The sequence below is a fragment of the Mycothermus thermophilus genome (genome assembly GCF_041956435.1).
Source record: "Mycothermus thermophilus strain CBS 625.91 unplaced genomic scaffold VTJ04scaffold_2, whole genome shotgun sequence".
Lineage (NCBI taxonomy): Eukaryota > Fungi > Ascomycota > Sordariomycetes > Sordariales > Chaetomiaceae > Mycothermus > Mycothermus thermophilus.
Genome location: NW_027191428.1, coordinates 1,260,283 through 1,274,198, shown reverse-complemented (window position 1 = coordinate 1,274,198; position 13,916 = coordinate 1,260,283). Strand labels below are relative to the sequence as shown.

Sequence of the window (13,916 nt, the reverse complement as noted above, 5' to 3'; positions counted from 1 at the left end):
TCACCATACTTGCCGTGCTTGAACAGCTTCTTCCCATTCTTCCTCGCCGCCAAACAGACGCAAAGTCATTCGCTTCTTTGCTTCACCTTCGTGTCATAACATAGCTTTCTTCAGTCTCTCGTTGGCTAGTCCACGTCTTGTTTCCTGGCCTGGTTGTTCCTGCGAGTCATCGAACACCGGTTTCTTTTGATCTAAGCGGCACACATTCGTTCCATCATTACATACTACAACACAGGACTGTTCGTTCCAGATCTGTTCAGCACTCACCATGAAGACTTCGGTCTCCTTCGTGGCGCTCGCCGCCAGCGCCTCTGCTACTGTAAGTGGTCCCAGTTCTTACACAAGGTGTCATGGAGCACATCACTAACACGTCCTCCAGTTCCTTAATGCCCCTGCCTTCCCCTGGCCTGGCAACATCGACAACGTCTGCACTCCCCAGCAGCTTCCTGGCTTCAACTGGGCGGATCTGGACTTTGGTGACTTCTTCAACTACAAGGACTTCATCTTCAAGGGCTGGAAGTGCGAGGATGCCACTGGCAAGCGGAGCCGCATCACCCCGCGCACCTTTGGCAAGGTGATCGGCGGTATCTGCCACCCTGACAAGTTCAAGTCGCCCTCGTTCGGCTGCGGCCCCAACCTCGACAAGTTCTCCCTGGGCAAGATCGTGGTCCAGCCCGAGTTCGATACCGATCTCGAGTTCCACTACGACATGCCCGATGGCAGCGTCTGCAAGCACCGTAGCAAGTGCAGCAAGAAGGGCACCACCATCGTCAACAACCAATGCGGCGGCGCCAAGAACGTCACCATCATCTACCCGCCCCAGCCCAACAAGCCCAAGCCGACCTGCAGCATCAAGGTTCCCACCATCTCCTTCGACTGCAGCACGGCCTCGAGCACCAAGCCTCCCAAGACCACCAAGACTAGCACGAGCTTCACTTCGACCTCGACTGTCCTGACCACCACCTCGTCGGATTTCACCCTGAGCACCACCATCAGCAGCCCTGATGTTGCCACCTCGACCAGCACCTTGCCGGGCGATGTTGACTCGACGACCCCCGTCCCCATCACCGAGACCAGCACTGGTATCGTCCCTGGCACGAGCACCACCGACTCTGAGACCAGCCCGGTCGAGACCACGGACTCGGTGTCGCCCACCGACAGCACCAGCGTCGACGTTAGCAGCAGCACTGAGAGCACCAGCGAGACCACCGGCAGCGTGTCCACTGAGACTCCCGTCACGACTGAGATCACCGAGACCCTGACCATCACCACCAGCTTCCAGTCCACCTCGACCATCTTCACCACCAGCACTCAGACCATCACTCAGTGCGAGCCCACCAAGACGGACTGCCCTGGCAACTCGGTCACCACTGTGATCGTCACCATCCCCGTCTCGACCACCATCTGCCCGGTCACCGAGACTCTCACCACGACCACCGTCCTGACCACCGAGACGAGCAGCAACCTTCCCGTGGATACTGCCACCCCCAGCGATGGCGTCGACACTGGCAGCAGCACCTCGGCTGATGTCGTCGTTTCCACCTCGTCGGGCGTTGTCAGCTCCGTCTCCCCCGTCCCCACCCTCGACGTCCCCGAGCTGGTCCCTCGCTGCCTGAACACCTTCATCTTCACCACTGGCTGCTCGGACAACACTGATGCTGCCTGCTACTGCCCTGATGCCGTCTTCGTCAAGAACGTCTACGACTGCATGTACGCCCACGGCACGACCGACGCCATCATCGCTGAGGCCATCGCCTTCTTCCAGGGCATCTGCGGCAAGTACCTGCCCCAGAACCCCGGCATTGCCACCGACGCCACCGTCACCAGCTACATCACCGTGACCGCCACCCCAAGCGTCGCGCCCATCTCGACGACCGTCACCCTCATCACCACCACCGTCGTCCCCTGCACCGACGAGGCCGGCAGCGAGATCCCCAGCTCCAGCACCACCGTCACCATCAGCACCAGCATCGAGGTGCCGCAGGTCGACTTCACCAGCTCGTCGACCGACGTGGTCATCGTCCCCATCACCAGCAGCCAGTCGGTCGTGCTCCCCACCGACACGGGCATCATCACCCCCATCCCGACCGACACCACCAGCACTGTCCGCCCGACCCAGAGCATCGTCACCGCCGGCAGCGGCAAGGCGGGCGTCAGCCTCGGCTTCGCCGCCGCGGTCGCTGCTGTGGCTGCCCTTGCTATGTAAGACCGTCGATCGGCCTTACGCACTCCTTTTTTCCACTTTTCCTCTCATAATGCCCTCAGTTGGCATCCGCTGGGCTCAGCACACCAGCAAAATACCTCTAATTCTTGACGATCCTTACGAATGAATCTTGTACCATCATTTTTTGGCATCATACAGCGGCGGTCAAGCCCCCCATGACAGGCAAGCAGGCAGGCAATTGAGAGGGAGGCTTGGACTCAAATGTTTTCTGTCTTGCACGCAAGTGGTCTTTTTCTTTTGCTTTTGCATGATACAGACGGTTGGAGTAGAAGGGGCACGGGGAAGAAGGAGGAACAAAAACACTCCTTGTGTATTATTTAGTCGTGTATACAATGTCCAGGAGTTAGACGCAGTAGCTGGGCATACCGTCTGTACATACCCTAATATTAATACCCGCCCCTTCGAACTGTGGTCGCCTTGTTTTGTGCCAAGTGATTGAATAGGTTGCTCGGTCGATTGGACTGTGTGGTGACTTGTCAAAAATGCCGCCGTTGGAGAATGAGATGCGGTCCTTGGCTCTTCGGCGTAGTTCAGGAATGGATGATGCTATATGCCGAAGTGTTGACGGTACTTATTCTGGGGGTGGATAACAGGCAAACAAAGGGCTTGTGGGCTTGTGGGCAACCAGTACAGTGGCCTGATCACTCCCCGACACACTTATCCTGTTCCAGACCGACAGGATATGACAGCCCCATTGAGACAAGATGTGAAGCGGCCTCGGGCTCCTCTCCATTATGGAGTCTCATGGATCCCTATGGGGCCTGAAAGCCGTTGCGGGCTGAGCCCCAACGGATCAATCAGGATCCATCTTTGAATTGCCATGGAACGGATAAAAATCGGCCAACCGGCATTCAACAAGTTGACCAGGTAGAAATTTTCTCTTTATGTTTGTGTCCTGTCACACGTTGGTCCAGTGACATGTAGGAGAAGCACAAAGGTCCTTACAAAGTACACCATTCTGATGGGGGAAGCAGGGACGTACTGTTCGGTCATCCCGTATGTCCACGAGGTTTCAGACGTCAAACACTGTGGGAGATGTGTGGAAGATGTTTCCTGCATCGGGAAGGAGCAGCCTCCGAGTGGTCCCCGAATCGCCGTCGGCAGTCGGGCCCCGTTCGCCGTTCTCACTTCGGGCCAACCGCCCCGGTCTACGTAGCTCGCGGGCCGCCGCACGGACCCGATTGCCTCGCGAAACCGCCTCTCGGGATTTTGAGGGAAAAGGAAACCCTGAGCCATTAAAACCTGCGTCTAGACTTCGCGGCGCGTAGAAACGCTTCTAGAACTACGCGACGCGACGGGCTTTTACCTCGCAAATATGTTCCACCTTGATGGGCAAAACACCGCGAGCACGCGCATTTTCAAGGCTTTCTCTAGCCCGAAACCACGGTGAGCACGAACAAACTCCACAATCCATGTATGTAGATCTTTTTTGACTTCTCGCTCCTCGGCATCCTCACGTTCCAGATTCGGAAGGTTTCGAATAGTAGTACAAGATTTTTTTTTTCTTTCTTTTCGCTCTTCACTTTCTACCCCTGGATGGACAGGCAGGATCCCACTTATGAGGGAACACCTCGATTGCCGGGATATGGCATGTGTTTTTTTTCCTCCCTCAGGGCTGAAAATCGCGACTGGGAAAGGCTTGGTTGTCTGCGTCGCAGTTCGGTCGGGCTCGCGACGTCTTGCTAGGAGGTGTATCGCGTTCACACTTTGATGGACACAATATATCTCGAACTTTTTAAGGCCGAGGTTTCTAGATTCTTATCTCCAGGGTCAGCCAGCAACTTGATGGTTGACTCGCGACATCGCACCGACGACATGCATTGTGTACGACAGACCCTTCTCCCAGGCCCAGGGATCGATGACGTCGTTGGCCCCACCGTTGAAAATGCCGCTCTCACTCGAGGGACTGAGAAACGGAGGAAACCGGATGTTGGATGCCCCTTTTTGGCTGCTCAGACATCCAAGGAAAGAGTGGAACTTCAGCGATTCAGAGCTACCTTCTAACGACAACAATTGAGATACCTAGGTCAGGTCGGTCCTGCACACAAAAGGAAAACCAGAAAGAAGACGCCAAGACGTGTAGACACCAACACCCAAGGCATGGTGGACATGGCTGATGGGATCTGCGGGTGCTGCTGACAAAGCTCAAACCCATGCCAGGGGCCTGCGACCACAGACCAAACTCCGCGTTCCTGTCTCGGCAGGGCGCTGACATTGTCATCATGCAGCATCTCCCATCTGGGAGGATAGGAAGGAGTCCATGCGAGCGCCATCACACGAGCCGACAAGCTTTGCTGCGCTGTAGCGGTGCTTAGTCAAATGCCTTCAGTGGCTGACCGTGCATATTGGTGCCAATGCTTCTGGAAGTCTTCTATCCCGCATGATGAAACGGCAGAGCACCTTGACGGCATCAGCACGCGGTCCAATGACCTCATCATTGCAACCATCAACACCGAATTCCCAGCCCATGCTGCATGTGGGTGACGTGAATCATCGGGAACAGATGGACCCCGAACTATGTCCGTGAGTGAGCAAAGCATATGGAGTTCATTCGCGCAAGTCTTCAACAGTTTGGTTCCCACTCGGGGAATACTACCCCAGACCATGGAGCTCTGGACGGAGATGCACCAACCGTCGCCTTGAGGGGTTTGTAGCTAGGAAGGAGAATGACGCGGGAACACGCGACATCCCGCGAGCTTGAGGAGCTCCGGGGACGGCAGTTCATGGGATGCTGTACCCTCGTGGCCTTCCCGCTCTTTTCCGTGAAAATGGACTTATAGCTGAGCTGGAAGAGGAAGCTCAGGAGGCACTCACATATTTGGCCGTCGGTGTCGCCACCTATTTACAACCTTTTCGTCTTCACCTCGTCCCACCGATTTCCAGGATATTTTGAGCAGATCGGTGAATCGTAGAAGATCGCGCGATCGGGTTTCGGCGATAGCCTCAAATCCGATGCAAAATAGATGCTTTTTGGCCTTCTGAGGTTGCAATCGGACTTTTCTGCATATCGGCAGGGGAACTGTCCCAGCTCGCAGACAAAGTAACTAGCTTACCTGACTTACAGCAAAGTTTTCAGACTCACGAAATGCCGTGGGCAAGTTTCAAAGAGAAGGCCAGGTTAGCCTGGCCGTCTGAGGTTGGTGATTGGTGTTGAAGAGGCAAGCCCATGAACGCCGAAACGGAACAGCGAGAACTTGCCTGGCGGTCAAGAAGTCTCAAATCGGGCTGGCATTCGAGCATGTTTCTGCTTGACGGCGTTACCTGACAGACGGCGTTGTATCGTAACGTTACTTACCATCCTTGCCATCGGCCCCACTGCGGCCCCGGGGACGCTTTCCAGGTTGGGGATCCATCCCATTGTGTTCAGCATCCTTCCCTCATTCTTTCTGCATTGGATTGTGCATCTCGGACTCGGCTGGCCCCAATCCGCAATACGCAGCGAACACCATGCAGAGAAGCCTTCGTCATCAGCCTAGCCGCAGTCAATAGCGGTCAAGTGAAGATGCCTTTTTAGGGATCGTTAAGTACTACTCCGGAGAGGTGGCTGCATGCCCTCTCAGGTTGATGTCGATGACGTCGTGGCTGTTTCCCCTCCCATTCCCTTTTTTTTACCCCAATTTTTTCACTAGCATCGGGGCCTTTTGACCCGATCGCCGAGGCCAGGCGTGCCATGCCCATATCCTCGGGCGCTAGGCCAACTTTTTCTCAAAATGGGGGCAAGAAATCCCAGGTGAAGCAAAGACCAAAGAGATGGGAAAGCTTCGAGGACCAACGCCTTGACCTGAGAGAGTCTCTCACAACCCGCTGCCAACGGCTTCGTCATTCAATGCAACTCACATCACCCAGTCTACTGGGTCTGCAGCGGAGGTCCTGTCAGGCCTGTTATTCAACGACGGACAACCCGTCCCGACCCGACTGAGACTTCCCCACTCCCGCCGCCCTTCACTCGGCAGGGGCAGCAAGAGGGCGCGCGCCTCGGGAATAACGAACAGGCCGACGCCCGTTGTCAACAACAGTACGTATACATCCTCCACCAACCAACTCACCTTGACAGAGGATACATGCCGCAGTATGGTGGGTATGCTCGCTGGGATCCAAACCCGACCCGCGACAGGCCAGACAATGAATGGCTGTGATGGGATACGTACCTGGCCTTTTCCCGGAGGTCTTTTCTGGATTTGTAACGTACCATAATACACACATCAAGCCCCCAAACACCGTTAAAAATCTAAGTACGTACCCGCCGAGAAACCCTTGTCCTTGGATCTGGGACGGCTGCGACCAGGTTGAGCCAACAATTAATAATCCCTGAGCCTTCGCACTCGCGCTCATGTTCATGATGCCGTCAGCAGCGTTGGACGTGCGCCTTGAAACGGAGGGGTCCATGTCGTCGGCGTTAACGTAATCCCGGTCCCATCCATATCTTTTGCTGTTTCTCTCCTTGTCGGTCCAGCCCTCTTATATACAAGTAGTCGTGTTTGGCCCCTCGTACACACAGGGTCGTAGTCTCACTTACACCTGAAGACGTCTCGCACCTCTTGCCCCCTCTCTCCTCCTTCCTTTTTCCTACCTCGTCGTCTTATACCAATTCACATCCACCATGGACGGCTTATCAACACCACCCCACGAAGACCTCATACGGTCCCAGGGCCTCAAGAAAGCCCATGGCAACTCCAAGACCGTTAAGACGGCGCCCCGAGCCCTGAAGCGCTCAAACACACATAGCCATCCACCCTCTCCGGTCCGCGAGACCCACGCCCACCATGGTGACGGGAGGCACAAGCGGGTATGGAAGGCCTGCGAGAGGTGTCGCATGAAGAAGACAAAGGTGTGATGCCCAACAAGCTTTGTGTCTTTTGGCTCCCTTCGACCTAACATGGGTCATGATAGTGTGACGGAGAATTCCCATGCAAGAGGTGTAAAGACGACGGCTTGATATGCACCGCCGGGACACGCAAGAAGACCGAGTTCAAGCAGCTGCCTCCAGGCTACGCAGAGGTTCTTGAGAACACCCAGTTCGTCCTGGTCGCTACGGTTCAAAAACTTTACTCCATGCTCCGCAATGGCGAGACCTGGGATCTTGGCGAGCCCGAGCTCAACGAACGTGGCCAACCCGTCGTCCACAATGTCGCCGCTAAGCTCGGTTGTCTCCGCCCCAACAACGACCTCGACTTGCCCGTTCAATCCATCTTCCCCGAAGACGAGGCTGGTATGGCTGAGCTGGCTCGCCAGCTTCGAGAACACCAAGCCGCCACCCAGGCAGCGGCGGCCGCCGCGGCAGCCACCAATGCGTCATCCCCGTCGGTATTATTATCACAAACCACTGCTGTTGGCAGGATAGACCAGACATATCAGCAATACCCCTCCGCCGACCGAGCCTCCAGCTCGTCGCCCGCCGCGTCCGACACCGATCATTCCGATCTCGATGGGGACGTCAGCAGCAGTTACCGGCGGACCGCATTCGGCGCTCCCTCCTCCTCGAGCACCCTCAGCATGTCTCCCGCCAGCTTGTCCCTGAGCGAGTTTGACCTGTCGCCTCCGGTATCCAGCCTTTCTAATGGCACCGCTGGCGGGTTCAACCCATGGATACAACAACAGCAGCAACGTCAACGACGGCAGCAAGAGCAAGAGCAACGCCAACAACAACAGCAGCAGCAGATGTGGATGGCAAGCCAGGGTTTCCTCGACCCAGAGATGGTTAGCTTCGGCATGAAGATGCACCAACACCCAGCCTTTTCATCGTCATGCCGCAACCCCAGCGTCATGATGGGCATGGCCGACCCCATGATTTACTCGGGTTACGACGACGATCCGCTGCTGCGCCCGCTGTTCGCCAATCCGGCCAACATTTGACTCCAACCCAACGAATGATACGTTCGGTTTTCATTCTAATGCGTTACGTCCATTTCTTGTTTTTTGGGAGGTTTTATTGGCTGGGGTCGGCTGGCATGGGAGTTGGGATATGGACTATACTGGGATTTTGGACGGGGACGGGCGTTTCGGAAAAGAGGTACGGGTACCTAGACATGTGCGCACACGCTTTCAACATGACACTTTTCGCCAGACTCGACAGGCGAAAGAAGGAAGGGGATTAGAGAGGAAGGACTGGGCATCAACCACATGCACTCCTGGAGTGGGTGGATGGATGGATGGACAGCCCATGTGTCAGCCTGGGGTGCACATCACGACCTACTCAAGACCTGCATATGACAGGTCGCTAACCTGACCCCCATCATGAGTGGGCTTTTCCCATCCAAGCGCATGGCACTACGCCGGTAGATAAATACAACCAATAAACGTTTTGATCTCGCAATCCAAAGATCCTTGTGGCTCTGCTCGTGGTCGTGCTTTTTGGTTTCTTGCCATGCTCCTCCGTATTACGATTTCATCGGTTTTGCTCGCCGGTTACGCGTCCCGGGGGCCGACAGGGGACGGTCCAGCCACAACAAGATCACATAGGAAGGGTTAGGCGCGCGGGGGTTGAGGTTCGATGTCACGGTAAGCGTTGTCGTACATACATGATGCACCGGGAGAAGGTGTAACCCCAAATGACCAGGTTTGGCTTGTGGCATAGTTATCATGGCATGGAGGCAGGGTGACACAGGGCCTCCGTCCCTCCACCTTGGGCTTGGTGACCACAGAGTAGCGCCATGACTGCGGCAAAGAATGGTACAAGACACTACAAAACAGGACGGTTAAAACATAACAACCGCGAAGCGCCGTCCTCGAGATTGGTAGGCGTCATCCTTCTTCCATTCGAGCTCAGGCGCAGCAAAGCACAGCCGGGAAGGATTCCACATCATCTTCGGCGACGACTCTCTCGCGTAAGAGTCACAGTGTTGATCTCAAAGTTGTCGCTGACATGATACTGTGTTGCTCCAACTGGCTCACCAGAAACGCAAGAAACCCGACCTCTGAAGTGATTCATGGTGATTCACAAGAGGCCCAACCTCGGCCAGATCAAGCCAGCAAGCCAGAAACTTAGCCAAGCCAAACACAAACTCTCGACGAACCCTCTCTGACGTGCTCCCCGTTGACGTCCCGGATTTCCTACCATTGCTGATGGAGATGCAGTCTAGGTACGGTGTGCGGGCGGACAATTCTCCCGTCCCGGAGATTTTCCGCATCTTCTCTGTAATGCCTACAGATCCCCGGAGTCCGGAAAAGTCCCCGATTCCCTGCAGGCAGTAACCCTACCACATGGCGAGAATGATACCGCTATGGCATGGCGTAGTGAGGGGTGCCCAACGTCTTTGCGCAGGGAGGGTGGTGGATTGTGTTGCTTGGACGGGCGCTTATGAACGGCTCAGCGTCCTGTTCCTGGCATCCCATGTGCTGTTACAAAAGTTCCTGTGTGGCAGAGGTGGTGATTTGATGCGATATAGGGATGTAAAGTACAGGTATTGTTGTATTGTAACTCAAGACGTCCTCCTAATCTTGTTCTTGATCTGATTGCTTCGTTCTCATTTCCTCCCGATCGTGGGTGGCGGTGTGATGCATACAAGATCTGATAACTCCCAGTACTCGGTTGGGGCTTGGTGACGCCCTGTGGATGACGAAAACACATCAACGGAGAATTACTCATCACTTCTCTTTAAACACAACGAATCGTCTACTATACATCCCAGGTCTCAATTATTAGTCTAGAAGCCACATTGAGTCCACGACGCTCGGCTTTTGGAGCACGCAAATGACGTCTATTGTGGTGACAGACCGCAAATATCTCCGAACTCCTGTGAATCCAATGGCTCCTACAAAAACAAACCAGCCTTACTATTTGGGAAGTCTTCTACCCATCGGACCAGACGCCATCCACTATTCCGTACGTCATGTTTCTCTTTGCCTGAAACAAGCTCGGCCACGCCACTTCAGAGTCAAGTCCTACCTGCCAAGATATAACCTGGCCAAACCATCAACTCCTTGAGCAACGACTGCTGTAATTCCCCGCCAGGCAATGCTGAACTTGGCCCTGTTGCCCCTGCTAGAGTGGGTGGGATTTGTGCCAAGTGTCCTGCGACCCCTCTTGCTTATGCTCAGAGGCCTACAGTCAAGCATTGAATGTGCGGGTTGGGTGACCCACGTTTCTGCCTTGCTGTCAGAATGGCGTGGGGTTGTATTTTCGGTGTCATCAATCTTGTGAGGAGTTGATTTGACACCTGGGTGCATTGTGATTCCAAAGCCTCACCTCCATAACCGAGCTGGATGGGCCAAGGACTGAGTGTATGTAAGTTTCCCGATTCAGAGATTCCTCGGCGACGCTTGGCATCAGACCCGCCGGAATGCTGAGTCCGCGCCGGTGAGACGAGACCCGGCCGGCCGGTACACTTGGACTGGATCTTCGTCATACCCGTTCCCCGATCCGACGGCTTCCGTGGTTTATATTAGGTACGCCGCCGCCTGCTATGCAAGGGCCTTCCAACCAACGAACACATACCCGCTTCTCAAACCGTCATGTCGTGAACTTCCTCTGGAAGAGCCTGGCCATCCCACAGCCCGCGAGATGGGAATGCAGTTCCACGTGCCAAAGAGCTGAGAGACGGACCGGGATATCAAGATAGGCATTTCGAGGTCCCAATGCATGACTAGCACATGGTTCAAACCTCAGATTGCGGTCGTAAACTGCGCAAGTCACATACCTTCACTACTGAATGGCCCTCGTGCCACACCCATTCAGCTTAAGCGCTTGATGTTATCACCGTCTATCCCCGTAAAATCCACTCTGATCGAGGGTTATGATTTCATAGGCGAATGGGCCTCCCAATGCAACTCTAACTGGCTCATCGGAAAGTTCCAGACCCAGCCCTACCAGTCCTGCTCTAAAACAGCCCTGACTGCCGCCGGTGTGGCGTATGCAATGAACTTTTGAAACAGCGTCGGCTTAAATAACTGGCCTGGAAGCCAAAGTCATCCCACATGGCGGGTGACACAAGCGAACTTGGTCCCAGTCAAGGTTCAGAGGCCAAGAATATTTGGACCAGACGTTCTGGTTGTGTGATGGACAGGCTTTGTGTTGGTTGTATTCTCGTGAAGGGGTGAGATAGGCGGAGGTGGAAGTTGGGACTGAGCAATGTAAGTAACTGAGAAACAACTCAGGGCTATGACAGGGACAAGCAACGAGATTGTGACTGTGTTCTGGTGTATCCGTCTGGCTGTCGAAAGGGATCGAGATATAAATGACACATTAGGATGACCCCATTCTTTGGTCTCAACGGTTGACTCTTGGTGCTTGCCAGCCAGAAACCGGAAATAATGGGCTGGAATCCCCAGACCACTCGGCCAGGATGTCTTTGAGCATTCTCAACATGACATTGGGTGAAGTCTATTGTTCGTCTCAGTGTGGCGTTGGTTCCTAGAAGTTAGAAACCTGTTTCAACCTAGGAACTCCGATGCGGCTGAGAATACTTCAATTAAAGCCAACCTCTCACGATCCCAATCGCACTCTTTGTCCACAACCAATTCATGGATGTTGTATTTGGCATGCTATTCAAGCTGATCGCGAAGGACTTGGTCCTAGCCAGCCGCTTGATAGGGCTTCGAGGATGAGTCAAGGCAAGGGTGATATAAAGTGGGAGGATCTGGACGGTGATAGTTTCGGTGGTCCGTAAACCGTAACAAATCCTACACCTCAGTATTTGCGCTCATATCTTGATCCTGAGCAAGATGAAGCCAATCCTGGCCACAGCGCTGCTCGCCTCCTCGGCCATGGCGGCCAACCCTATTTTCCAAGAAACCCCGTACGAGAAGTGTAAGTGTTACACCCAGCAAGTCAACTTCGAGAACGTGAATGGACTCGGGAAGCATGCTAACCCGTAAATCGCCAGGCAACGAATGCCTCGATAACGTCCTGAAAAAGTGCAACGGCGACGTTGAGTCCCTCGAGTTTGCCCACTGCATGTGCGACCTGCGCCCTACCATCGGGCCTGGGAGAGACGCCTACATCAGCTGTTGGATGGAATGCGGCGACCTCGACGAAAACGCCACAGGCCCGTCCGACAGCGACATCGCCAGCCGTATTGCGAGAGAGCATGATAAGTACTGCACCAGCTACCATGCTGGCTGGTGTCTCACAGACACCGGCGAAGAGCGTTGCAAGGACTCAGGGTGAGAATCCCCTTTTCTTCGGATCATATGTGTTTCGTGAAGTCCTTGCCCAATATCTGATGCCACGATATATCCAGCAATGATGATGCGGCCGACTCCGGCAAGTCTGGCTCACCTAAAGCTGCAGCCCTGACCGGCGTATCAGCTTGGTTTATGGCAGTTGGCCTCGGCTTGGTTGCTGTGCTTCTTTAAAACAGGGCCAAACGGGATCCCACGGAGAACAATGCCCTTCTCGACAGCAAAATGCAGTATATGCTAGTTTGGAATTAATCTCAGGGCCGCTGGAAGGGTGCTCCAGATGAAGGGGGTAATAGAGACTGACGACAGATACCCCGTGTGATGCAACTATGGAGCAAGCATTAGCTGAAATATATATCGTCTGCCAGACTTCAGACGGTGAGACAGACTGTCTCTGCCGGTGGCACCCGGATCTGGCGCTGGCTATCCTCCATGTCCGGTTCTCCTAACCGCTCAATCAGGCAGCGAACGGAGCTGGCTCATCACGTCCATAAGAGGCCCGAAGCCGGCGATAGCCATGTCACCAAGACTCCTCAGATGGAGGCGTAGCCAATTAAGTCCACTTGACCTACAAAGCCGCGCGTGTACGGGGTATATGCAGTAGCAGGGCTGCATGAAGTAAGCTGACACTGAACCTAAGCTCTGTTGGATGTGATTGCTCATCGGTTACAGCAACCGAGGCATGTCAGAGGAAACTGAGGAGCGCCCAATGGTTAAGCACCGTGCAGCTATATCGAGAAAAAGCAAGACAAAACGGAGGAGCGAAGTCATGATGCTGCTTGTCTCAAGGTGCAAAGCCTTACCCGGTCCTCCTCGTTACTCACCAAGCTGTCTTACGGAACTAACTTTCTCAAAGTTTATTGTTGTCACCGCCCGCTTAGGCTTAAACCTGAATTGCATATGGGTTGGGCATAGAGCACCGGAGGCCCAAGGAATCTCAATGGGATCTCTCAGCCTTGTGTCTTCGAAAAGGCTAAACGGCATCACTAGTCCAATGTCTAAGCCACAACAACATGCCAGAAACAGACAACATGAAGATATGTTCAATTCCCATTAGAAGCTACATTTAAACGAATGCGAGATGCTGGGACGCAAGGCTGTTGGTATCTCCTACGTGATCACCTCCCCATTGGGCCAAAAGTACACAACCACAACTGCCAGCAACCAACTGAACTCCATCGCATTCGTCGTATCTACCTAAAGATGTCGTAATGGACTCTCATCATCCCACTAAACCCCCTCACTTACCTAAACGAGTTGAGTACACTAACCGCAGCCTGTCTCAGCCACTGATGATGACGACGTCGGCGAGGTGAGCAAGTTGAGATGTTACAGACCGAGGTGTACGGGGTGTTTGTTGCTTACTGAAATACGCTGTATAACACATCCGTTGCGTTACAACTTCCTGAAGCCTTCCTCTCCGTTTCCAGACGGTGGTTTGCAGATAGAATGCGGAGTGATCTTACCGTGATACAAGGTTGAAGCCGAGTACATCATGAATAGTCCGCGCGGTGGACCCAGGATTTTCGGAAGCTGACCAACTCGATCGAAGACGCGGAGTGAGGTCTCTCAT

The 13,916-nt window shown here is 54.2% G+C and overlaps 5 protein-coding genes across 5 annotated transcripts; 4 read left to right on the top strand and 1 right to left on the bottom strand.

Annotated features, from left to right (window-relative positions):
- Positions 1-268: 268 nt before the first annotated feature.
- VTJ04DRAFT_2605 (uncharacterized protein) lies at positions 269-2,206 on the top strand (the record flags this gene model as incomplete). Its single annotated transcript, XM_069360413.1, has 2 exons — positions 269-319; positions 380-2,206. The coding sequence occupies 2 exons, from the start codon at positions 269-271 to the stop codon at positions 2,204-2,206; spliced, it is 1,878 nt and encodes a 625-aa protein (XP_069221126.1).
- A 162-nt stretch (positions 2,207-2,368) lies between these two features.
- On the bottom strand, positions 2,369-3,283 carry VTJ04DRAFT_2604 (uncharacterized protein; the record flags this gene model as incomplete). The annotated part of the gene is made up of 2 exons (XM_069360412.1): positions 2,369-2,630; positions 3,207-3,283. 2 exons carry the CDS (start codon positions 3,281-3,283, stop codon positions 2,369-2,371), a joined length of 339 nt encoding a protein of 112 aa, XP_069221125.1.
- Positions 3,284-6,824: 3,541 nt separating this feature from the next.
- On the top strand, positions 6,825-8,077 carry VTJ04DRAFT_2603 (uncharacterized protein; the record flags this gene model as incomplete). Its single annotated transcript, XM_069360411.1, has 2 exons — positions 6,825-7,052; positions 7,115-8,077. The coding sequence occupies 2 exons, from the start codon at positions 6,825-6,827 to the stop codon at positions 8,075-8,077; spliced, it is 1,191 nt and encodes a 396-aa protein (XP_069221124.1).
- Positions 8,078-8,186: 109 nt separating this feature from the next.
- Positions 8,187-8,450, top strand: VTJ04DRAFT_2602 (uncharacterized protein; the record flags this gene model as incomplete). Its single annotated transcript, XM_069360410.1, has 1 exon — positions 8,187-8,450. The coding sequence occupies one exon, from the start codon at positions 8,187-8,189 to the stop codon at positions 8,448-8,450; it is 264 nt and encodes an 87-aa protein (XP_069221123.1).
- A 3,434-nt stretch (positions 8,451-11,884) lies between these two features.
- On the top strand, positions 11,885-12,892 carry VTJ04DRAFT_2601 (uncharacterized protein; the record flags this gene model as incomplete). Its single annotated transcript, XM_069360409.1, has 4 exons — positions 11,885-11,969; positions 12,046-12,325; positions 12,403-12,474; positions 12,805-12,892. 4 exons carry the CDS (start codon positions 11,885-11,887, stop codon positions 12,890-12,892), a joined length of 525 nt encoding a protein of 174 aa, XP_069221122.1.
- Positions 12,893-13,916: the final 1,024 nt, after the last annotated feature.